General features: G+C 45.6%; 1 protein-coding gene across 6 annotated transcripts in view; it reads left to right on the forward strand.

Moving 5' to 3' along the window:
- LOC112229108 (homeobox protein cut-like 1) overlaps positions 1–24,814 on the forward strand; it is a 227,154-nt gene that overhangs the window by 162,233 nt on the left and 40,107 nt on the right. Inside the window, exons 10-19 of one of the 6 annotated variants that reach the window (XM_042309689.1) lie at positions 2,538–2,831; positions 4,355–4,413; positions 5,790–5,838; positions 5,931–6,021; positions 8,904–9,683; positions 15,643–15,723; positions 17,257–17,358; positions 17,816–17,905; positions 18,231–18,772; positions 24,150–24,542. In XM_042309689.1, coding sequence (XP_042165623.1) covers positions 2,538–2,831; positions 4,355–4,413; positions 5,790–5,838; positions 5,931–6,021; positions 8,904–9,683; positions 15,643–15,723; positions 17,257–17,358; positions 17,816–17,905; positions 18,231–18,772; positions 24,150–24,542 — 2,481 coding nt within the window. The remainder of the gene's footprint in view (positions 1–2,537; positions 2,832–4,354; positions 4,414–5,789; positions 5,839–5,930; positions 6,022–8,903; positions 9,684–15,642; positions 15,724–17,256; positions 17,359–17,815; positions 17,906–18,230; positions 18,773–24,149; positions 24,543–24,814) is intronic. The other 5 variants (XM_042309690.1, XM_042309694.1, XM_042309692.1 and 2 more) reach the window with 5 other exon arrangements.

A 24,814-nucleotide genomic window follows, 5' to 3' on the forward strand; every position in this document is an offset into this window, starting at 1 on the left:
CTGGTGAGACAAAACCGCGACTCATCAGCGAAGAGCACTTTTTGCCAGTCCTGTCTGGTCCAGCGACAGTGGGTTTGTGCCCATAGGCGACGTTGTTGCCGGTGATGTCTGGTGAGGACCAGCCTTACAACAGGCCTACAAGCCCTCAGTCCAGCCTCTCTCAGCCTATTGCGGACAGCGAGAACCCCCCCCCCCCCAAAAAAAAAACCTTTGGCCGTGCGTCTATTACCAGAATGCTAATAAAATGAGCACAAGTAATAGCGAATTTCCATGGAGGCTGCTAGTTAAATATGCTAATGAGCGCAAACGGAAATAAGCAAATTGCGAAGACAGGTAATCCAGCTCATTAAGTTATACATATATAGGTAGGAGCTACCGAATGTAATTTTTGGTGAGTTTGGACATTTACAATCAAATGTGAATGAGAGACATTGTGTAAATGAACACAGTTTTGGCACATGCTTTTCTGAAGGAAGAACAATACTGGCTCTGAAGCAGCATATGTACACGCTGTGTCAGTATGGAGTCTGGAGTCGTGAGGACAACAGGCCTGCCTGCTCTGTTTGGAGAAGAGTGGGGAGGAGCAGGAAATCAAGCCGTGGCAACTGTACAGATAACTCATCCAAAGGGCTTTGACTTCTCAAACACGGCAGAAAGCGAACACTATATGATGCCCCGTGACCTTATTAATTCAGCCACTTTTTTATTTATTTTTATTTATTTCACCTTTATTTAACCAGGTAGGCCAGTTGAGAACAAGTTTTCATTTACAACTAGCGTTGCACTTCTGATGAAAATTAAGCTTTTTTTTTTGCAGAATGTGTTGCACTTATGTATTTTCTGTTAAGTAAAACTACAGTTGCACGTCCTTGATCATTCTATTGAAGCAAAAAAACATGAAATTTGCATATAAAATGCGACCCCTGTCAATACAGAGCTGGACTTCCTCTCTCTTTTACAAACAAACAATTAACTGGCTAAACTGTTCTGGGGAACTACGGTAAACTTCACAATGTAAAATAGTGTGACAAGTGAAATGAAGAACGCAATCTGCTTTATCTCCTAACGCCCTCAAACTCAACTCTGGACCTCGAAGCCAGTTCCACTCAATTTTTGTTATTGTTCCCCTCTAATTAGGGACTGATTTAGACCTGGGACACCAGGTGTGTGTGCAATTAATTATCAGATAGGACAGAAAACCAGCATGCTACAGACCTCATAGTGTAAGAGTTAGGTACCCCTGTCCTAACGTATTGCACAAGTTGACTGCAGGTAAGTACTTAAAAAGTATCTAAAATATTAAAATATATATATTCGACGGTATTGGAAAACCATCCATACCAGGGTATACCGCCCAAGCCTAGAGACCAGGTAGTTGAAATTAAACTATCACCGAAGTTGATCAATAAGCTCAGTTGGTGAGGTGATTAGTTGTCAGGTGAAGTGTGTGTGTGTGTGTGTGTGTGTGTGTGTGTGTGTGTATGTTGTGTGCGCCTCGCTGTCACTTAGTTCCTGTAATCACCTGTCTTATCTGACTGCGCAGGCAGACGCACACTACACACACACTCAGATCTGCTAGCAAAGCGACAAAGAGGGTTTAGATAGGGGCGTTGAGTGAGAATCATTGGTGTCAGCCTTCTCTAGACGACACTTAATTTTCTCCACTCCCAATGACTGGGCAAGTTGCAGTGTCATTCCATCACGTTATAAATGATGGTACATTCACTTCCAATCATGGTCACATTTAGCTGTGTAATAATAATGTGAGAGACAGTGGAGGAGGATTTTCTTTCCTTCTGTAGTGCACATTGTTAATGGTACTCTTTAGAAGAATATTTATAATGTGTGGGTATCTGTTTTCATCACACTTCAATATACGTTAGCCCTTGGGAGTAATATCTCACTAAAGGTTTTCCTGTGCATCTGCTTACCTTGTTTTTCTCTGGCTACGGCATAATTAAAGGGAGCCCACTGATTACAATTTATAATAGAATCACCCAAAACAATTATTTGGCATTATATGAAATAGCGCCCTCATTAGCCAAACTTTTGGAATAACTTAACCGCCTGAAAAATGTAGCATTTCCATAATTCCATAAAGATGAAGGCCTTAGCTCCTGATATATCTAAAGGTTGAATGTTTAAGCACCTTCAACATGTAATGAGTCATTAGGATGCCTTGTGTTCTTCCCCCACTTGTTTTCTGATGTGGTTCAGTCATGATCTGATGCAGGAGGATATGCATGAATATACAAATCCATAAGAGTGAAATCGCTATGGGTCTAAATTCTGTACTCACTGTTCTATTTTGGAACTAAAGATGCATGTGTGCAATTCAAACTTCAACGTAAAATAAATGTCTATTAGACAAACATTTAGGTTATATTAGCAAATCTTAAATTTAGATTTGGGCCTTGAAAAATGGCTGTGTATAGACTTGAGACCTACAGTGATTTATCTTATAGTTATCTGTAGACAACATGACAGCGAAGGGTGGGATAGTGGGGAAACTTGACTTGTCTCTCTCTCCTTCACAGAGAGCTGAGGTAGCGGAGAGAGAAGCAGAGGCTCTTCGGGAACAGCTGTCGTCCGCCAACAAGTCCCTCCAGCTTGCCACACAGATCCAAAAGGCCCCTGACATGGAGCAGGCCCTGGAGGTTCTGTCGCGCTCCAGTCTGGAGGTGGAGCTGAGCGCCAAGGAGCGGGAGGTGCTGCAGCTGGCCGAGGACGTGCAGAGACTGCAGGCTAGCTTGGCCAACATCCGGGAGAATTCTGCCTCGCAGATAAGCCAGCTGGAGCAGCAGCTCAGCACCAAGGAGAGCTTACTCAAGGTTAGCCCCGTCACACCACCACAGTAACACTGAGGGCTCTGGTCAGTGCCGTAACGCTATGAGGGCCCTGGTCAGTGCCGTAACGCTATGAGGGCCCTGGTCAGTGCCGTAACGCTATGAGGGCCCTGGTCAGTGCCGTAACGCTATGAGGGCCCTGGTCAGTGCCGTAACGCTATGAGGGCCCTTGTCAGTGCCGTAACGCTATGAGGGCCCTGGTCAGTGCCGTAACGCTATGAGGGCCCTGGTCAGTGCCGTAACGCTATGAGGGCCCTGGTCAGTGCCGTAACGCTATGAGGGCCCTGGTCAGTGCCGTAACGCTAATAATACATTGATTTCATATAGTACTTTTCATTACAAGTAAAAACTCAGTCTCTTTAAAAGCAAAATAAACATAAAACATTTTAACAAAATAAAATTAGGGATCTGGCAGTTCTTTGGTCGATGGTCCCACAGCTTTAGATGATAGGCAGTTGAGAAATGTAGAATCTTGAGAGGAGGGAGCATAGATGGTACAGCCAGGCAGGGGGTTATAGACAGACAGGCCACGGAGCTCTTCATTGGCCACCTCATCATCTTCGATAGTCACAGCTTCTCCTCCGTAGGTAGGCTAGTCTGGTCATCAGCAAGGCCTCTGGTCAATTTCATAACATGAGTTTAGGGGTCAGTTAGGAAGAGTAGGCCTAACTACTGTGTATTCATCTGAACTTGTGTGCTATGTAAAAAATAAGTGGAATTTGTCAATAGTAGTTTATAGTGCATCAGTGTACCTCCAGGTAATGCAGTTATATATTGTACAAACAATTGGTGGTTTTAGTTCTTTACTCCTACTGTAAGCACTACCTTTCAGCTTTAACTGAGAAAAACAGTATTTCACAACTGAAACATTTCAGTTGACTAATGCGTAGCCCTAAACCCTTTATCCATAAACATTACAGTGGTTTTACTGAACTCTGCGGGGCACCTCTCATACGGCTCTGCATTTAGGACTTGACTGACAAGTCTTTGTATCTATGACGACTGAACAGACATGTCATATCCAGTGAGCTTTATGCACAGAGACTGAAGTGCTTCTCTATCGGAAGTTGTTGTGATATGGTGTAGCTACATGGTAATGTGTAAAGATTGCACAAAAGAGAAAGGAGCAGAATTATTATGAACTCTTCTCAATGCACTGAGCCATCTGAAATGTACACATGCTAATGCACTGGGACTCCTTAAGAAAACGTATTCTATACTGTGACTCTCCAAATATTTCCTTCCCAATTCATTGGTCCTCATTGCGATCACTGTAAAACCACCCCTATTTATACAGAGTTGTCTCTAAAGTCTATACTTTCCTTAATTTTCCCATGCCTTGAAATAGCTAAAGTGTGCTCTATCCCCACGCACTGAGCCCACTTGATTATACACTTACTTTTACACTCTGTCCTCCCAAGAGTACACTCCCCAAGTGTACACTTGCTTAAGCACTCCTTTAGTGCCCCATCTTAAGAGAGTAACTTAGTGTCTCTCTTTCCACACAGCAACTGGAGGAGAAACTGCGAGAGCAGGCAGACTACGAAGCCATCAAGAAAGAGCTCAGGTAATTCACTTCCCCCCTCAGTCTGCCTTCCCTCCCCTCAGCCACAGGCATCAGTTCAAAAAACCATACACATTAACCAGGTCAAATTAATTCCTGCCTCCAAGCCTATACTTGTGATGCCACCGAGTGCAAGTATGTGCGATTCGGACACCCTGCCAAACCACCCTCAAGACTATCATTAACCTTTAGATTTAGCCCTTGAATGTGGACTCGCTGAGTCTGAGTATTATTGGCACTGGTAGTGCCTATCAGAAATGTTAGTTTGATTGGACAGTAGGACTTTGCGTTCAACCTCTGTTTGCCACTGCTTTCTTATCTGATCAGAATGTTTGGGGTCTGGAGATGGGAAGCTAAAATGGCTGTGCTGTACACTCATTAAAGGGGTATGTACTTGGATGCTTTCTCCCCAAATGTGGGTTTAGTGTCATGCTCTTCTAATCTTTTCGCTTCTTTTAAAGCTGCAATATATAACTTTTTGGGCGACCTGACCAAATTCACATATAAATGTGCGCTATAGATCTGTCATTCAACCAAGGAAATCTGTTATGATAAATGACATTTTTTATCTTTACTCATCAACAACACACACGTCACAAGCTTTATTGTGCCATATGCAGTTTTCTATGACATTGGCTTGTATAAGCTCTAGCATTTCTGGTATCCCAAGATGACGGTGAACAGTGGCTTCAGTTTTTTTGGTGTTGTGCTGCATGTTATCTCAGTCCAAGTCAGTAACAAGAAGGCTAACTAAGTTAAGATTTGCAGATAAGATAATTGGACGGCACTGCCCATGTTTAGGGTACTCGGGTGGTTTCTTACCAGGATTTAACCATCTTCACTCGTCTGGACGGCAGGGCCGTCTGAACATTAATTTGGTAACTGGATTTTCAGGCATAATATTCCCAATTGGAAGAAGTCCTAAAGGTAGTATCAGTGAATGGCTCTGTTTGTGAGAGTTTTCAGCACCACTATGATGGTCAGCCAAAGAGCTATTTGTGGGAATTTGTATTGATAGCCCGTCTGTGGTCCCAAAGGGAAGCATTCCTCTCCTAATAGACTAAAGTGTCTTTATTTGCCTCCCAACCTTTTCATAGACGCTTTTTCCTTTATAGATAATATCGCCTGAAATCCAATTGGCACCCAGCACATGATTGAATAATCCATTTTAATTACTGTGATTGGCTCTAAGGATTTCATTGCATTATCAGATTTTGATGGTCGGAGCAGAGTGAAGGACTGCCTGTCGCTGATGTAGATGTTCTGTGGGGGCTGATAGCAGATAAATGTCAGTCCTGTGGTGCTGTGTGTATTTGTGATCTCCTTTTTGCAGTGGGTGCAGTAATAAAGTGGTCCATTTCTCCTTGTTTACTTCACAGTATCCTAAAGTCAATGGAGTTTGGCTCTTCAAACTTCTCCTCAGCACAGGTAAGGAGGCTGCAATTTGAGTTTTATTGGAACAATATTTAGACAATGTATTTTATCAAACAAGGTTTAACAATTTCCTATCTCTGTGTCAGGACTCTAAGAAGCCTCTGGAGTTGTTGTTGAAGAGTCGCGGCCTGCAGTCTGAGAGCGCCTCCCTGCGCCTAAACAGCAGTGAACTGAGTGGTGAGTCCTTCAAGCGCTCTCACTCACACATACACACACATACACGTGCACACACGCACACATTATTTATTAAGGTGACTTATCAATCAGACATCTGCTGTGGACATGTAGTGTTTGTTTGCCATCTTGAACTTGCCAACTGACCAAGTTGAACATTAGTTTTCACCATTTTTATTTGTTAAAATTTCCTTAAAGCTGAGCTCCGCATTAGGGGAAATAGATGGCTGCCCACGGGTGTTTTTGTTTAGTTTATTAAACGGAGAAGAGGAGCGCCAGCGCTGTGGTAAAAAGCAGTCATAATACATACTCTGCTGTTCTATTGTGCGTGCATTGATGTCAGAGGGAGAAAAACTGTGTTTGATTTCAACTTTAACCAGTATCAAAGCAGCCAATCTGTTATCGGCAGAGTTTTTTTGTGATATGCATGTAGACACGACCACAAGGTCAACTCCTGGTGTGAACTGCCCCCGTCAAGGTCTTATTCATGGGCTGGAACTGAACAGGCTTCGTAAGCACTGATAGGGTTGTTTCCATAGAGGGGGCTGATGTTTGGTTGAACTCATTGAGCCTAATTCAGTGATGCACAGAGCCCTAGCATTCCACCATTGATCTCTGAGGCCTTATCGCCTTCTCTTGTCACAACATGCCAGCTCTTTCATTTGCATACCCCACATTCAGCTGCCTTACACAGACCCATTAATGGCTTTTCGTCTGTCTCCATATCTAAAATCCTGAGACTCAAGGATATCTGTCATGAAGAGCTTTTTGAAAATGTGGACATGGTCTGAGCGGAAGTTACCCCAGACCAGAATGTAATATGGAGTATAAGTCCCTCACCATTAGCCTTCATCAGAGCATGGGCCTGTGCCTCTGTGTGTGTGCCAGGGTGCTTCCAACTTAAAAGGACACACAGTCCTTTTGTTTCTTTACTCTGTCAGTCGCCTAGAGGGGTTATAGACAGGAAGTAAAGTAGTCAAACAGGATGCAGCTCCAGCTATCTCTGCCAGCAGAAGAAGAGACTGTTTGACTCAAAGGAAATAATGTTATATCTCAAGGAGCTTTTTCTTTTCTACAAATATAGACACACTCCTAAACAATGTGTCAACTGTTTCCATTGGCATGCTACCGCGTTTGATACAAATAAAAAACATTCTGGCTCTGTAAATGTATAATGGAGTTGAATTGAAGGGTTCGAAGCTGACAGTCGGCTCACACCATTAAGACTGAAGTGCTGCTGCTTTCTCAGAGCGGCACTCGTCTTGTCTGGATCCTCAATTTATCTCATTCAGAGAATCAGCCCTTTAAGCACGGCGATTTGAGAGGTAGTGTAACATTCTCTGTGCTACATTTCAAAGGATCACTGCTTGAGGTTTCTTGTTATATCTCCATTTATATAAAGTCCTAGACTTTACATCTGCTACCTGAAGATCTACTCAGACTCTGAGGATGAAAAGATTGGAGACCTTTTGGTCCTGGTCTAACACCTACTGGTGTTCAGTCTGCCTTTTTTCCAGTTGAAGAACAATACGTGTCTTCTACTTCAGAGAGCTTTAGCTTTCTGTTCTAAGTTTAAAAATGCCTCCTTAAAGTAGATTCTACCCTAAACTCAACAATATGACCTCTCCAAAAAAGAACCTAACCACACCACAGGCTAGGGGACTATAACTACACAAACAGGTACTGACCACGGCTAGTGTTTGGAGGCTACATCTCATCTTTACGGGTTAAGGTCCGTTTAAAAAAAAAAAACTTTCCATGGCTTTTTTGGTAGCGCATCTGCGCCCACACAGTTTGCAGTTGTGTGTCGGAAGGGTGGGGGTAGTGGAGGGGCACAGTGCAGCCCACCCTAGGCGAGGAGGAGAGGGGGGCCAAGGGAGGTCAGAGGCTGGAGGACATGGAGTGATCCAGTATGCTAATGAAGCCCCGTTAGTCTCTCCTCCCAGTATGCCCTTTATCACTCAGTGCACTTGGTCGCTCCGGAAATGTCATCCCATTTGGCTTCGGGTCTCCCCCCTCCCTCCCCTGTCCTCAAAAATTAAGCTTTTCATTTGTATTCCTAATGGGACCCCTCGCTGTCCAACCGGATCATGTTGATGTGAAACCAAAGGCGCTGTTTGGCTACAGGTTGGACGGGTGTTCTACTTAGTTACTTCCCAATGTGATTTTTGATGAATAAATGTTAATGATTGTACATTTATACTGTGTTATCAGTTTTATGATAACTACATTTTGTATGCCTGATGATCTGTATAGCATGGCCTCTTTTGCAATGTTGTTGAGCCTATGGCTATACCTAACATTAATCAAATCTCACAAGGAAAAGTATGTATAAAGAGCAAATATTGCTTGGCTGCCATTGTTTATCATTGCTGTATAGTACATGTGTAAGTTTTGCTACTGTTCCCGCACTCTGATGCATATACCACAGTCACACACACACCACTGATGTTAATCCACCCTGAAATAAGGGCCTCCCTAAGCTACCTTGAGTGAGTGGTGACCTGGAGATGGTGATATGCAGGGGCAAGAAGGTTAGGCAGGGCATACACCACACAGCAGGTAACCTAGGCAGCTCTCTGCCTGTGTCCATATCCTGTGACATGCCTGCCAGACGCTTCCCTTCACTACTGTTCAGTGTCCCTCTCCACAGCCAGAAGTCCTACTGGCAAATTCGCACAATGCATCAGTGCATCTCCACTCTAAGGTTATGCTACTCAACTGGAGTTCACTGTACCCCCAACATCTCTCACTTAATGGGTGTGATGAAACTTGTGTACTTGTAGTTAGATGGTGTTTTGTCTAGATATTTTGTTTATTTTGGACACATTTTGTTGATGTCACTTGATGTATTGATCTGTGTCATGTTTTGTCTGGTCTCACAGGTGTGAGGGAGCGAAAGGTCAAAGACTCATCAGAGGGTCAACAGCGTCTTCCTGCCACGCCCATGGGGACCAACTTGCAGGGCTCCCCTCCCCCTCCCTCCTCTCAACTCCTCTTGCGCACTGGCTCAGGTGGTTCCTCCGACACCACCCCTGTCACCACCGCCAATGGCACGCACCACTTCTCGCCCACGGGCGGCGGGCTGGGTGGGCAGGACTTCTTCAGCCCCTCCTCGCTGGTGTCGGCAGGCACCGCTTTCCCCCTGGCGGGCAAAGTGTCGCTCAATTCCCTGCTGCAGCGCCAGCTCATGCAGACCTTCTACTCCAAAGCCCTGCAGGACTCAGTGTCTGGCCAGGCCCTGCTCTTCTCCCCCGCCCACTACCCAACTCCTAACTCCCTCTCAGCCAGCCCTCTGCCACCCCATCAGTCTTTGCAGTCGCAATCCCAGCACCCGTCGGCGGGCAGCCCAGACGTTAATGGCCTAGCCCCCTCGCCCAGCCAGTCAGAGGGTGCAGGGAGTGTCTCGGAAGGTGAAGACATGGACACGTCTGAGATAGCGCGTCAGGTCAAGGAGCAGCTGATCAAGCACAACATTGGGCAGAGGATCTTCGGCCACTACGTGCTGGGGTTGTCCCAGGGCTCGGTCAGTGAGATACTGGCTAGGCCCAAGCCCTGGAGCAAGCTGACCATCAGGGGCAAGGAGCCCTTCCACAAGATGAGGCAGTTCCTATCTGACGAGCAGAACATCTTGGCACTGCGCAGCATCCAGGGGAGGCAGAGAGGTGAGACTGACAGAAATGTATTCACACACACACTTCACACAGGACACATTAACTGCTCTCACCCAGACATACAGAAACTTACAGTACATAGACATATCTGAGCTTGGATCACTGTTTTCTCACATGCACACTTAGCTGAGCACGTCACATATACATACATATTTTATTGATGTCTCTGCCTCCAGATGCTTTGCATCACACAAAGTTCCAGGTGAAAAATTTGACAGCTGTATTTCTGAAGCATATAGTAGAAAGGCCTCAGGTTCAGGCTGGTGTTCTGTTTCTGTCTTACAGTAGCTTCAGTGGGGTCCTGCTATGCTCTCCCACAAAACTCTGTACTCAACTCAACAGGAAAAGGGGTGCTGAATGGTACATTGAATTTTGTCAGACACGCGATTCAGATTAGCAAAAGACAAACTTCAGCAGTCTATGTTCAATATTTGACCCTCAGTCATGGCCCTAACCTTTAACCTTTGACTTGACAAACCCTTGCATTTTGGTAACTGGTGATAGCACTGTCTCTTTAACAACAGATGTCCAACCCCATCCTTCAGCAGTGTAGCCATAGCCCGGGCCCTGATGAATGGACAGCGATCCTTATCATCGTCACCAGTCATGTCGCCCGCTAAGACGTCCAGATTAACCTTGCAGACATGTTCCCTTTCCCGTCGTTATCGCCTGTCGCCTGTCATTGTAGCAACCGTCCCACGAATCAAACCCGGTAGAGGGAGGGAGCATTTAGAAGTGGGTCTATCAAAATGTCATCTTCGCATGCGCCACTCAGGTTTCCAGCACTTATCGCTGTCGGCCCACTGCCTTTTCCTATTGATTTTGTAACCGTCTTAAATGGCACATTGCTGTGTGCTGCTGGGGAACGCAGCCTGTACTGTTGAGTCAGTGAGTGGGAGGCAAGCTGATCCCATCAGATTACAGGGGGACATTTTCCTGATCTGTCTGAATGGGCACATCAGTGCTCAAACGACAGTCAATAACATGCAAGTCTGAACAGGTGTGTATGTTGAGGTCAATTAAAGACTGAAACTGCACCCCCCCCTGCTGCAAAGTCCTCATTCTTCACCCCAAACTGCTGATAACTAATGCAGACACTTTTACAAGCAATTATGCCGAATTTGAGACGGATTACAAAACGCATACATTGTGTTCCTATTAAATTACTTCCTATTTCTCCTCTTTGCTCTCTCTTTCTCTTTCTCCCCTCCCCCATGATCTCTCTCCCTCTCTAAATATCTCTATCCCCCTCTTCATATCCATCCCACTCTTTCGCTGTGTCTGTCTCTCTCTGCTCTTTCTCTCTTTCTGTCTCTGAGTGAGGAACTGATAAGTTTGGAGCTTGGTGCTCAGTCAGTAGCGTCGCAAGGCAAGACGAGAGCTGCTGCGGTCGGCAAGAAGCCCGGGCCGAGAGCGAGGCGAGACATGCAGTTTAGGAAATGCGTCCGCAGTCTGGTTTCTCCGCATTTCACAGCAAGGGCACACTTGGCAGTCAGGGCAGAGATGATGTAAAAGTTTGAGCTTTAGTTCTCCTCTGTGTTAAAGCAGAGTAGTGAGTATAGATGAATGTGCACACTGTAGCTCTGTACTCTTGTCTATTGTGCTTGTTTGGACAGATTTCAAGGAATTGGTCTGGCAGCAAGCCCCAAACCTGTCTGCCCAGGGGAGAAGTTTAATAGAATCATGTTGGGGAGAAATGTAATGTGGTTCTTATGTGCCGTAGCTACTAGTTCTCTTCTGTTTCAATCATTTATGTTTTCAATAACTGAACCCACAACTCACGTTTTAGTGAGCCCAAATCACCATCAATGTCCCTTCTTGTATATGTGAAGAGTTTGATATGTTGTTTGAATGGTAGAACATTTGGATTGACTCAAGGGTTCTCAGAGGGTGGTTTAAGACTGTGTGGAGTGGTCTTACATACACTTTCTTTGTTTCTGGCTGTTTGACAATAATTGACTGTTGCCTTCTACTGTGCGTATTACTATGGCCAATGTGGTTTTACAAGCATTGTAACATACTAGAGCCATGCACAGACATGAATTTTAAGCCCAAGCCCTATCCATGCCTGCAATGTTCAGGCCCTACCCTATCCATGCCTGCAATGTTCAGGCCCTACCCTATCCATGCCTGCAATGTTCAGGCCCTACCCTATCCATGCCTGCAATGTTCAGGCCCTACCCTACCCATGCCTGCAATGTTCAGGCCCTACCCTACCCATGCCTGCAATGTTCAGGCCCTACCCTACCCATGCCTGCAATGTTCAGGGCCTACTCTACCCATGCCCAATTGCTTCTGCCAAATTTAAAGGAAAACTCCACCCTAAAACATTAATTTCAAGTCAAATTTATTTGTCACATACACATGGTTAGCAGATGTTAATGTGAGTGTACTGAAATGCTTGTGCTTCTAGTTTTGACCATGCAGTAATATCTAACAAGTAATCTAACTTAACAATTTCACAACAACTGCCTTATACACACAAGTGTAAAGGAATTAATAAGAATATGTACATAAAAATATATGATGGTATAGAGTACAGTATATACATATGAGATGAGTAATGTAGGGTATGTAAACATTATATAAAGTGGCTAGTGATACATTTATTACCTCAATTTTCCATTATTAAGTGGCTAGAGATGAGTCAGTATGTTGGCAGCAGCCACTCAATGTTAGTGATGGCTGTTTAACAATCTGATGGCCTTGAGATAGAAGCTGTTTTTCAGTCTCTCGGTCCCCACTTTGATGCACCTGTACTGACGTCACCTTCTGGATGATAGCGGGGTGAAAAGGCAGTGGCTCGGGTTGTTGTTGTCCTTGATGATCTTTTTGGCCTTCCTGTGACATCGGGTGGTGTAGGTGTCCTGGAGGGCAGGTAGTTTGCCCCCAGTGATGCGTTGTGCAGACCTCACTACCCTCTGGAGAGCCTTACAGTTGTGGGCGGAGCAGTTGCCGTACCAGGCGGTGATACAGCCTGACAGGATGCTCTCGATCGTGCATCTGTAAAAGGTTGTGAGTGGGTTTGGTAAACGAGCCGAATTTCTTCAGCCTCCTGAGGTTGAAGAAGCGCTGTTGCGCCTTCTTCACCACACTGTCTGTGTGGATGGACCATTTCAGTTTGTCCGTGATGTGTACGCCGAGGAACTTAACTTTCCACCTTCTCCACTACTGTCCCGTCGATATGGATAGGGGGCTGCTCCCTCTGCTGTTTCCTGAAGTCCAGGATCATCTCCTTTGTTTTGTTGACATTGAGTGTGATGTTGTTATTTTCCTGACACCACACTCCGAGGGCCCTCACCTCCTCCCTGTAGACCGTCTCGTCGTTGTTGGTAATCAAGCCTACCACTGTAGTGTCGTCTGCTAACTTGATGATTGAGTTGGAGGCATGCATGGCCACGCAGTCATGGGTGAACAGGGAGTACAAGAGAGGGCTGGGAACGCACCCTTGTGGGGCCCCAGAGTTGAGGATCAGCAGGGTGGAGATGTTGTCACCTACCCCCACCACCTGGGGACGGCCCGTCAGGAAGTCCAGGACCCAGTTACACAGGGTGGGGTCGAGACCCAGGGTCTACTATGGTGGTAAATGCTGAGCTGTAATCGATGAACAGAATTATTACATAGGTATTCCTCTTGTCCAGATGGGTTAGGGCAGTGTGCAGTGTGATTGCGTCGTCTGTGGACCTACTGGGGTGGTAAGCAAATTGGAGTGGGTCTAGGGTGTCAGGTAGGGTGGTGGTGATATGGTCCTTGACTAGTCTCTCAAAGCACTTCATGATGACGGAAGTGAGTGCTACGGGGCGATAGTCATTTAGCTCAGTTACCTTAGCTTTGTTGGGAACAGGAACAATGGTGGCCCTCTTGAAGCATGTGGGAACAGCAGACTGAGATAAGTATTGATTGAATATGTCCGTAAACACACCAGCCAGCTGGTCTGCGCATGCTCTGAGGACGTGGCTGGGATACCGTCTGAGCCGGCAGCCTTGCGAGGGTTAACACGTTTAAATGTTTTACTCACATTGGCTGCAGTGAACGAGAGCCCGCAGGTTTTGGTAGCGGGCCGTGTCAGTGGCACTGTATTGGCCTCAAAGCGAACAAAGAAGTTGTTTAGTTTGTCAGTGAGCAAAACATTGTGGTCTGCGACGGTGCTGGTTTTCCTTCTTTAGTCCGTGATTGACTGTAGACCCTGCCACATACCTCTTGTGTCTGAGCCGTTGAATTGCGTCTCTATACTGACGCTTAGCTTGTTTGATTGCCTTGCGGCGGGAATATCTGCACTGTTTGTATTCGGTCATGTTTCCGGTCGCCTTGCCCTGATTAAAAGCAGTGGTTCGCGCTTTCAGTTTTGCGCGAATGCTGCCATCAATCCACGGTTTCTGGTTGGGGAATGTTTTAATAGACGCTGTGGGTACAACATCACTGATGCACTTGCTAATAAACTCGCTCACCGAATCAGCGTATTCATCAATGTTATTGTCCGACGCGATGCGGAACATATCCCAGTCCACGTGATAGACGCAATCTTGAAGCGTGGAATCAGATTGGTCGGACCAGCGTTGAACAGCCCTGAGCACGAGCGTTTCCTGTTCTAGTTTCTGTCTATAGGCTGGGAGCAACAAAATGGAGCCGTGGTCAGATTTTCCGAAAGGAGGACGGGGGATGGCTTTATATGCGTCACGGAAGTTAGAATAACAAGTTAAGATATATAACTTTCAAAATAAAGAAATACAGGTGCATCAAAGCTGGGACCCAGAGACTGAAAAACAGCTTCTATCTCAAGACCATCTTAAATAGCCATCACTAGCACATTAGAAGCTTCTGCTCTATATACATAGACTTGAAATCACTGGCCAATGGAACACTAGTCATTTTAATAATGTTTACATATTTTGCTTTACTCATCTCATATGTATATACTATATTCTATCCTATTCTACTGTATCTTAGTCTATGCCGCTCTGACATTGCTCGTCCAAATATTTATATATTCTTAATTCCATTCCTTTACTTTAGACTGTGTGTATTGTTAGATATTACTGCGCTGTTGGAGCTAGAAACTCAAGCATTTTGCGACACCCGCAATAACATCTGTTTAACACGTGTATGTGACAAATGCAATTTGATTTGAAATAAAGCCGGTATGATGCATTTTGCTGTTCCCCGCTCCCTCACAGCGCTACATGTGCTCTGTTCATGACTCTGCATGTGAGTAACCATAGCAACTGCTTCTTTGGGACGTCTCTGCTCAATGATGAGGCATGAGAGAGCAGTTGGCTACCTACTTTTCGTCACTCTAAACTACGACAACTCAAGGAACATTATTATTTTCGGTGAAATAATCTCTTCTGTCGAATCAGACAATGCTCTGGTCTTATATTTGACGAGGTTGAAGCACTTCTGACGCCATGATCTTAGTAAGATATGACAGTACTGCGCAGCACAAGCAAATAGCTTAGCTTCAAAATGTTAGTAATCAATTTGGTGATGTCCAGCCCGTACCCTAGTTATTGATGAAAAAACAGGCCCTAGCCGGCTCTAACCTAATGTATAATGTCGGGGCCTGTCGGGCTCAGGTCGGGTAGCAGAGCTGTCTTCTTTAGTAAATCACTTATGGGTTTCGTCCATGTTAAATAAGTTGAATTGATTTTGCCCAAATGTTCGGGTTTTTGCTCAGATGTCTAGATGTTGAGGTGGTCTAGTAACTGTAGATCTATAGCTCTATATAGCAAATGCCCTGACTACCACCACTATATCCATTTGTGTAGAATAAAACTGCTCCTAGACACTGATCTAGTGTCCGTTTTGAGTTTTCCCGCCTAATGTTTAAGGTTCGAATTTGGAGAGTGTAAGCTGATCTTAGACCTGTGCCTAGGTCAGTGTCTCCCCTCATCCATGTGGCAGTCCAGTGGTCTGACACTTATCTTATCTGTCGCCGCTTGTTTTCCAACAGAGAACCCAGGCCAGAACCTGAACAGAGTGTTTCAGGAGGTTCCGAAGCGAAGAACCGGCTCCGAAGGCTCCTCGAGGGCAGGTCTGTTCTTTGCCTTCCCTATCGTGGTTGGTTTAGTGTTTTGGTCGGCTTTTATGTTGTCCAATTTGTTGTGTCAGTTAGCCATTGTCAAAGTCACTCTACCACTTCTGGCCTGGAGTCTGGTTCAAAATACAGGGATGAGGCTGATACAGGGTCAGATATGTTTCTTCCTTGTTAAGGGTTGTTTTTTTTATCTGGTCCTAGATTGGTGGCTAAGGGCAACTTCTACCTCAGGCGAAAGCCCAGGGGCAGGATAGACAGGGAGGGGTTTATAAAGGCACCCTTTCAACCCATATGGTGCGTCGTAAAACGTAGTCTAAACATCCAGTCCCAACCAGCCCACGCAATCTCTCTCCCAGTCTGAAATCAGGGCGAAACCTCATACATATAATTTAGCCTTTAAAAAGCTCCTTTATATGCTGTACTATGTACTTTCCCCAAAACCATGCAGTTTTTCATGCCTTCTGAAAATGGCCAAAGCTGTGGTGCTTACATGCTGTTTGGCACTTCGGTAGGCCACAAACACAAACATTTTCAAACCTTTTTATTTTTACAGGCGGTGGTGGCCTCAACAAAGCTGCGAAACAGAGGTTACATCACGTCCCCATGACCCGGCAGCTGTGCCCAAACACCACCATGACTGTGCATGTGTGTGTCTGTGTATGAGTGAGAGTGCTGGGTCTTACTGGTGTCACTGGTAGGCCACCATGTCTCCACTCCGGGGGGAGCACTTACAGTCACCTGCCCTTGCCCGGGTCAGACCCCTTTTTTGTTATGAATTACTTGCAGTTCACCCCCCATGTAGCCAGCTGCTCCCCGCCTCACTCACACACATGAGCGAGCACGACCTTGCCCAATTACTCCGACCACTCACTCAGGACAAATGAGAGAGAGAGGAGAGGAAGCCGAAAGTTGGGAGCCACGTTAGTCTGGCCCCTCCATGTTTAACTCCAAACAGCAATTAGCCTTCCCTTCTGAAGCCCGTCCAAAACACCAGGTCTTATGTTTCTTATGGAGCTTGTCCAAAGTCTGGTTCCCATTGTTGCGGAGAGAGAGTAGCTGGCTGGCTGCTGGAAGTGTTCTGTTCTGTTCAGCGCTCATGAGGAACATGTGTAGCCTTGGCCACTTGTGTTAACAGGATTGAGCTGTGTTGTAAAGGGAGACCCATGGGGAGTACTGCAGTCCAGGGGGCCGTGGCGGTTTGTCAGAACGCAATGAAGGAGAAGGCTAGGAGCAACGTCTCCTTGGGTTCCTTTTAGACAGGAGACAGTGGGTAGACTCAAACTTCACCGTCTCACAGCTTGTCTGAATTTACTGTTTTACTGGATATTTATAGGAAAAGTAGCACTTTTCTCAAACTCAAAACATTCAGCTATATTTTGGGTATCTTATGACTGTGCACCCGTGACATATTGAAGTCAAATACTAGCAACATGTATTAATTACCCCAACTTTCTATCACCCCCATTGATTCCCGCCGTCCCTCCCTTTGGTACAGTCCATTGACCCCTGACCTTTGTTGCCCATTCCTAGGTAACATCACCACGCGGATCCGTACTCCGGAGAGTGGGTCAGACGAGGCCATCAAGTCCATCCTGGAGCAGGCCAAGAGAGAGCTGCAGGTCCAGAAGGCTGGTGAGTGACTCCTCTCTTTGCTCTGTGTCTGATGGAAACTACTCTACACCAGTGTCTGGTATGAATTTCCAATTGATTTACTGTATTGACAGAGCTAAAATAAATTAACCTCAACCCTGCTGTTGAAGCTTCTCGTCTGACCCCCAACCCTCATACCACACTGCATGCCCCTTATAAGTAAATTATAGGGATGGTGGGTATTGAAGGGATGAAGGAACTTTCTAGTGTGTTGACCTCATACAAAAGTGAAGTAAAGTGGAGGAACATACAGTAGGATGTGATGTGGTTGGATCAAGATTTCCCAATTGTATCTAATGGGTCCGACATTTATCCCTAAATTGCCAATGCCATAACTAATGTCAAACAGTGCTAGTGACTACCCCATACACCGCCATTAGAATGTCTAAGAGATGTCCCTCGTGCTAACCCCCTTTTGACGCCATGCCACCCACTACAGATGGGGTGGACAACAGACAGCGACGACAGACAGGTTACCCCCGAGGCATGGGCAACTATTTCGCAAAATATGCACAAAGTCTCAGACTCGGTGAGGAATGGATTTAACCTTAAACAATGTGTGGCCCCACACCGAGAATATACAAACCAAATACAGACTACAAGACTGTTGTGCCTTCTGTTTCTGTAAGGGATGTAGATAACATTTCCTTGACCGTGTCTTAAATCTAAGAGATATGGTTCTACTATGTAGCATTTATTTTCCTTTTGTGTAGAACTTCAGGTATCAAACAGAAAATCCAGAATTATCCTCCACTTATCCTAGCACTGTATATGTGGGCCATGAAGCATCATCTGAAGTTGAGTGTTGATGACATTTGTAGTGTTGTCTGATGACTGTGTATCCTCTCTGTCAGTCTCTCTCCCTGCAGTGGACTTGTCTCAGACCCCTCCCTCGTCCAGCATTGGTGGTGGTGGTGGTGGTGGTGGTGGTGGTGGTAGTATCGGCTCAGGTGGATCCTCCAGCTCAGACGAGACCATCCGCTCCATCCTAGAGCAGGCAAGGAGGGAGATGGAGGCCCAGCAGGCCGCCCTGGAGCCCATCCTCAAGCCGTCCTCCATGGGCCCCTCTGACCTGGCCCTGCTTTCTCCCAAAGTCCTGGACGCTTCCACTCTCCGGGCCTCCTACTCACCCCTGGCCCTCTCCCTCAAGAAGCCCTCCATCCCCCCATCCTCCTCGCCCTCCTCCCTCCTGGACTTCCACTCTGCCATGGTGAAGGAGGCAGGAGAGGTGGTGGTGGGAGAAGGCGGGGTAGGAGGAGGGTCTCTAATGGACGGAGGGACCAAGCAGGGGCGGGGCTCCTGGAGGGACCAATGGTGGAATAGTATGCACCCCGGAGGGCGGGGAGTCACGTCTAGCATGAACGACGACACGCGGAGTCAGGAGGACAGTAAGGAGGTACAGTACCGTTAATACCTCACACACTCTGCCTTCATGACCTCTCACCTCTGAACCATGGTGGTCAGGCCACAGTTAGGGCTGTTACGGTCACCGCATTACCGCCACACCGGCAGTCATGACCACAGTCAAATTCCACATGACCGTAATTAGGCTTCTCCAAAACTGCACTCTGATGTTGCTGATGGTCATTAGTAGCCTACCAAACTTGCTAACAGCCAGTCACTAATGGCCTCGTACTCAGCGCTCTATTGTCCCTCTAATCACTCTGACATCAATCCAAATGCAATCTAAAATATAATCAAACACTTAATGAGAGCCCTGGCATTCAGAGTTTGAGTGGAATAGGATCACCTGTTGCACAGTGAGAGCCAGCTCCTCATTTCTGGTTCATTCATGAAATTAAATGTGTTCCTATAAGCACATGTTGCATGAGATTTCTATGCAAACAGTGCATGCATTTCTTTGCGACTTTTTCAAATCATAGTTGCATGCACATGTAGCCTAGCCTATAGACCTGTATGTTTTGATAGGGTTTGTATCGCAACTAAAGTGGGCAAATAAATCTTAAGCGTAGGCCTAGGACCCCTGGAACAGGGTTGGAGAGCACATAGCCTGTAGGCCTAGGAGCCCTGGAACAGGGTTGGAGAGCCCATAGCCTGTAGGCCTAGGACCCCTGGAACAGGGTTGGAGAGCACATAGCCTGTAGGCCTAGGACCCCTGGAACAGGGTTGGAGAGCCCATAGCCTGTAGGCCTAGGACCCCTGGAACAGGGTTGGAGAGCCCATAGCCTGTAGGCCTAGGACCCCTGGAACAGGGTTGGAGAGCATATAGCCTGTAGGCCTAGGACCCCTGGAACAGGGTTGGAGAGCCCATAGCCTGTAGGCCTAGGACCCCTGGAACACGGTTGGAGAGCCCATAGTCTGTAGGCCTAGGACCCCTGGAACAGGGTTGGAGAGCCCATAGCCTGTAGGTCTAGGACCCCTGGAACAGGGTTGGAGAGCCCACAGCATGTAGGCCTAGGACCCCTGGAACAGGGTTGGAGAGCCCACAGCCTGTAGGTCTAGGAGCCCTGGAACAGGGTTGGAGAGCCCATAGCCCACAGAGCCAAGTGAAACGCATGTTCTTATAAGACCAGTCATTGCACAATGGTTTGTGAAAACAGAGTTTTGACCTGCCACTATTTAAAAGATGATCCCATCTTTCTGGTGCAACTATATTTATTGCAATTTTTTTCAATTATTAAGGACATTAATCCACTTTACAACCGGTGTAGCTTACCTGGCATATTAAAAACATAACCGCAGTAAGTGCTTCCCCCGTTCGCTATTCGAGTGCAGGCTATGGATGACATATTTTTTTTGTGGGCCATTCTATAGTAAATCCTCAAATATTTCCACACATATATTAGTAGGCTATATGTAAAGACCACATTACATTGAGAATAGTCTGATGGGTGAGAGTATTATCAAGTGCTTGTCAAATTGTGAGTGAGAGACTGATGAAGTGTGTGCAGCCTGTGCAAGAAACATACATTTGTCGCAAAATGCAGCCTTAGGCTAAATGTTTTGATTTCTAATACATTCTAACAACAAAAGTTGCATAAATAACTCAATTAAGCATATAGGAAGACCTGTTTCAAATGATCACTTTGTTAACCACTCAACACAGAATCTCCATGCGCACACTCATCATATCCTTTCTATTTTATTCAGCCACTGTATGTTCAATTATATTCTTCTTAGCATAAAATAATGCCACAGAGTTCTAAGCAAATATTGTCTGCAAAATGAACAAGTGTAGCCCACAGCCGTATGGCATAGCCAGATCAGGGCCTAACATATGGATGACTCAGAATATGCTATTCTGTTCTCCCGAAATAGGCTTAATTTTCTTCATATCATAATGTTTCTTTAGACCTGTCTAAAATAAATAATGGATTTATTGTGACGGTGTAGGCTATATTAAATTGATTTATTATACTTTTTTCAATGTAGACGTTCCAAAGGTCCGCATAGGCAAGATGGCGAACGGCCATCGCTCATCCATATATTTATATGTACATATTGTTATTCATTCCTTTGTTGTTGTGAAATGGTTAGATTACTTGTTAGATATTACTGCATGGTCGGAACTAGAAGCATAAGCATTTCACAACACTCGCATTAACATCTGCTAACCATGTGTATGTGACCAATAAAATTTGATTTGATTTGATTTCAGTGGCTTGTAGGCTATGCGTGGAAGGCCGGAGATACTAAATGTGTTTTTGTTCATTAACGGACCGGCAGTTATTTGCATGACAGTTACTGGCCACAGCCACAATATTAAAAATGTTCTGAGAATGTGTCATATCCAATGTTCCCTCTAATTCTGTGCAACTTCCAGCACGCATTTACTGTGAACACTGAGGCTGTACCCGCTTTAACTTAGTTTTAACAGTGGCCATGTAGGCTACTGTAGCTATCTGATCATAATTTACTGTAGGCCTACCATCAAAAACAATGTATTCATCCCATAATATTTTAACATGGAAATAGCTGTTCTATCATTCAGCCTACAGTTGCTGCCAATGTGTGGTGTTCAATGTAGGCCTACAGTCCATGATACTTTTGAAGAAAAAAAACATGTAGGGCTTGACATTAACCTGTTTATCCACTAACCTGTTTATCCACTTGTCATTCAGACAAGGTGACTGAAAATGTTGTTGTGTTGTTTGATGCAAGAAACCACTTTATAAAACAAAATGCACTATTATTGCCATACCATTATTACAGAGAATCAGACCGCTTATGCTACCCTCTGTATATTGGCTACTTAGTTTATTCAAACCTATCTCAAAATACAACAACCTTTAAGACAAAAAAAAGCTCTTTACCTGACTCGCTTTTCAAAGATGTCTAGAAATGTATAAATCTTGTATTCTTGTAGGAAGCAATCACTCCCCTATTGCTGACTAAAAATGATCTATAACTGGGCTAATAATTCACTAACTAGCAAAGGATTTTAACAAAATGTGCACATGTGGCTACATGTAGCTCTTGCTTTGACCTCCTAACAAGCACATCTACTCACAACCGCTCATGCTGTAAACACAGTCCAGTTCAAAGTAAATGGCAAAGGTCTATTTGCACATAGGCCTACCGCAGCTCTGATTGTTTATGCCGCACTGGTTTGTGTAGAGTACAGGCTGAGTAGTGCGTGTCAAAGCAATAGAATCCTACGCCGATGTGGTCTGCCTACAAAAAAAATATCTTGCATAGTTAATTTTGTTTTGGCATGTTGCATTGAAAGTGGCTAATATTGCGTTGATTCGATCACAATTTCCACAGTAAAGGGAAACGTTGATGGTGTTAACAGGGAAAATTCTAGAACAGTGGTCACCAACCGTTTCTGAGTCAAGATCAGATTGATTCAAAATGCAAGCCGAGATCTACCGCTCAGATTGTTTTTTACATGACTTGAAAAACGTAAACCTATGTAACATTAACCAATTAAAAACAGTACTGTAGCAGTTATGTTTGTGCAGTAAGCTATAGGCCCAATATATTATCAATGCATATTGGCTTTGCTTGAATTGGCCTGCCAATGCATTGTTAGGCCATTTAAATAAAAAAAATTGAGGTAGGCAAAATGATCACACCTGTAATAGATCCATTATTGTATTACTTGTGAAGCACAGCTGAGTGAGCATACATTTAAATAATTCGATTTTAATTTAATTTAATTGGACTGATGATCAGTCTCAGCATAGGGAGAGAGCAGCAGACTGTGGGTCCGCCTCTCAACATCTCTCCGCTCTCCCTTTCCTCCACTGACACTGACCGTAAAGGGACACAGTCTTCCAGATGATGGCGAAACTCGTGTCGCACCACATTATTTCTGCTTCATGCACAAATTCGTGTTGTTACTTCTATGAAGAGAAAGTTAAATATTCCTCGATATTAAAAAAGACCTAAGCTGCTGATAATAATAACAACGCAAGCCTATAGATACACTTTCCTAATCATTCATTACTACTGCAGTACTTGTTGTAGCACTGAGTGGAAATAGGAAAAACGCACATTTTATGGCTTATAAAAGTGTTGAACACAAAGTGTTGACAGAGCTGAGTAAGAATTTAAACATGAACTCAATCATAAAAACAGCAGCTCTCTGCTGTATTCATTGACATTCTCTCTAGTCATGGTTTTGAAATCTCACAGTCTCAACTTTGCTGTAGCTTTCTTTTATGCCTGCTATGTTACTGCAGAGACGGTCATCTGAGCCATTCGATTGGCCAGCGGTAGGCCTATAGTGCACTTGATTTGCTCTCTGGGCCAGCCTGGAAGGCAGAGTTTGTACCCCTTCTCCTCCTTGTACCTTCAGACACACAAAATGGTTCAAAATGGCAACAGTTCCCCTACCCGGCGCACAGGGCAGCTGAACCGTGGGCACCTACCGCCAACAGCCCGAGACAAATTTAAATAAATAAAAAATAGGAACACAATGCTTTATAAATTTTTTTAAATAAATGTTTGATGATCGACTAGGAATGCCTTTGGAGATCGACCTGTCAATCGCAATTGACCGGTTGGTGAACACTACTCTAGAAAGTTGAGTGAAGTTCAATCTCATACTTCTCTCTATGGGCTTATATTTCTGCATGTGCACGCAGCTTAGAGCGAACATTGGTCATATCACTATATCACACATTTCTAAACTCATGGCTAATACCCTCTGATGGAACATCTACAGTATATGCTGTTTGTCTGTTGTTAGCTACTTCTCAAACTACTGAGATTTGTTACTCACTATTGTAGTTTTTGTTGGTGGCCATCACTTAAATCAGCTTCTGTACACAGCCCTTGTGCAACTGTAATTTAGATGTATTTGGAAGGTGATATTGGAAGACCGTGTTGTAATAGACCACACAAAACAGAGGGCCATTGTCTTTGCTCCTCTGTAACATGCAGCTGCTCCACTCGGGACGAAATGCTCCGTGTGCATGTGTGTGAGGTTTGTGTCGACACCGCAAACCGGTTTAGCAACGCGGCGGAGACAATCTGCTAGGTGTCTCCATCAGATATGGCAAACTATCAACTTTCAAAGGCAGAACAATGCCTAACCCAGCAACTTATGGGAGCTAAGTTTCTTTGCTCCACATACCCACTCTGGATCCATCCAATGACAGTGGGTGTGTCCTAATCCTTTATAGGGGAAGAAGAACCACCTATGTATTCATAGCTGGCCGATAGCTTGACGTTAGCGTTAGTGGTTAGCGCCCTCCCTCCACAGTGACTGTGCCGTTTGCCATTAGCCGTTAGCCTTTAGTGGCAGGCCCCATCCCCACTCCCCCACCACCCCAACTGACTGTGCCTTTCTGTGTCTCCGCCAGAAGCCTCCCCGGCTAGCCGGCTCGTCCTCGGCGCTGGCCCCCTTCTCCTCCGTCTCCATCTCCTCCCCGGACTGCTGGAAGGACTGGCCCCGGGCCGAGTCCCCATACTCCCAGGCCGGCTCCGAGCCCGGCGGAGGCACCAACACCCAGGGGCCCAGCCGCGCTGACACCCCCCAGAGCAGCCCCTCTCCCCTGCCCCTGTCCTTGAGCCTGGGGTCCCTGGGTTCCCTGTTGACCCCCGCAGCCAAACCAGTCAAGCCGGTGGTGGCGCCGCTCACGCCTGAGCAGTACGAGGTCTACATGTACCAGGAGGTGGACACGGCCGAGCTCACCCAGCAGGTCAAGGACAAGCTGGCCAAGAACGGCATCTGCCAGCGCATCTTTGGAGAGAAGGTGTGCAAGACACCCTACGCACTACCATCCCATACCGCCCTATCGTCCCATACCACCCTACGCCTACCGTCCCATACCCGTGTCCTTATACTGCCTGATATACCCATCCTGCGCCAGTGTAGTGTCAACTCACATCCCCCCTGTAATACTGCTCCCCTTCCCTCTCTCCCTTCCAGTAATCTACGCTGAGTCACCCAACTGCCCTCCACCCTCGGTCAGCACAGTTCAAAACTGTGTGTACTATGCTAACTCAGCCCCTCCGTTGGAGTGTG

This window comes from Oncorhynchus tshawytscha, linkage group LG30, assembly GCF_018296145.1.
Source record: "Oncorhynchus tshawytscha isolate Ot180627B linkage group LG30, Otsh_v2.0, whole genome shotgun sequence".
Classification (NCBI taxonomy): Eukaryota; Metazoa; Chordata; class Actinopteri; order Salmoniformes; family Salmonidae; genus Oncorhynchus; species Oncorhynchus tshawytscha.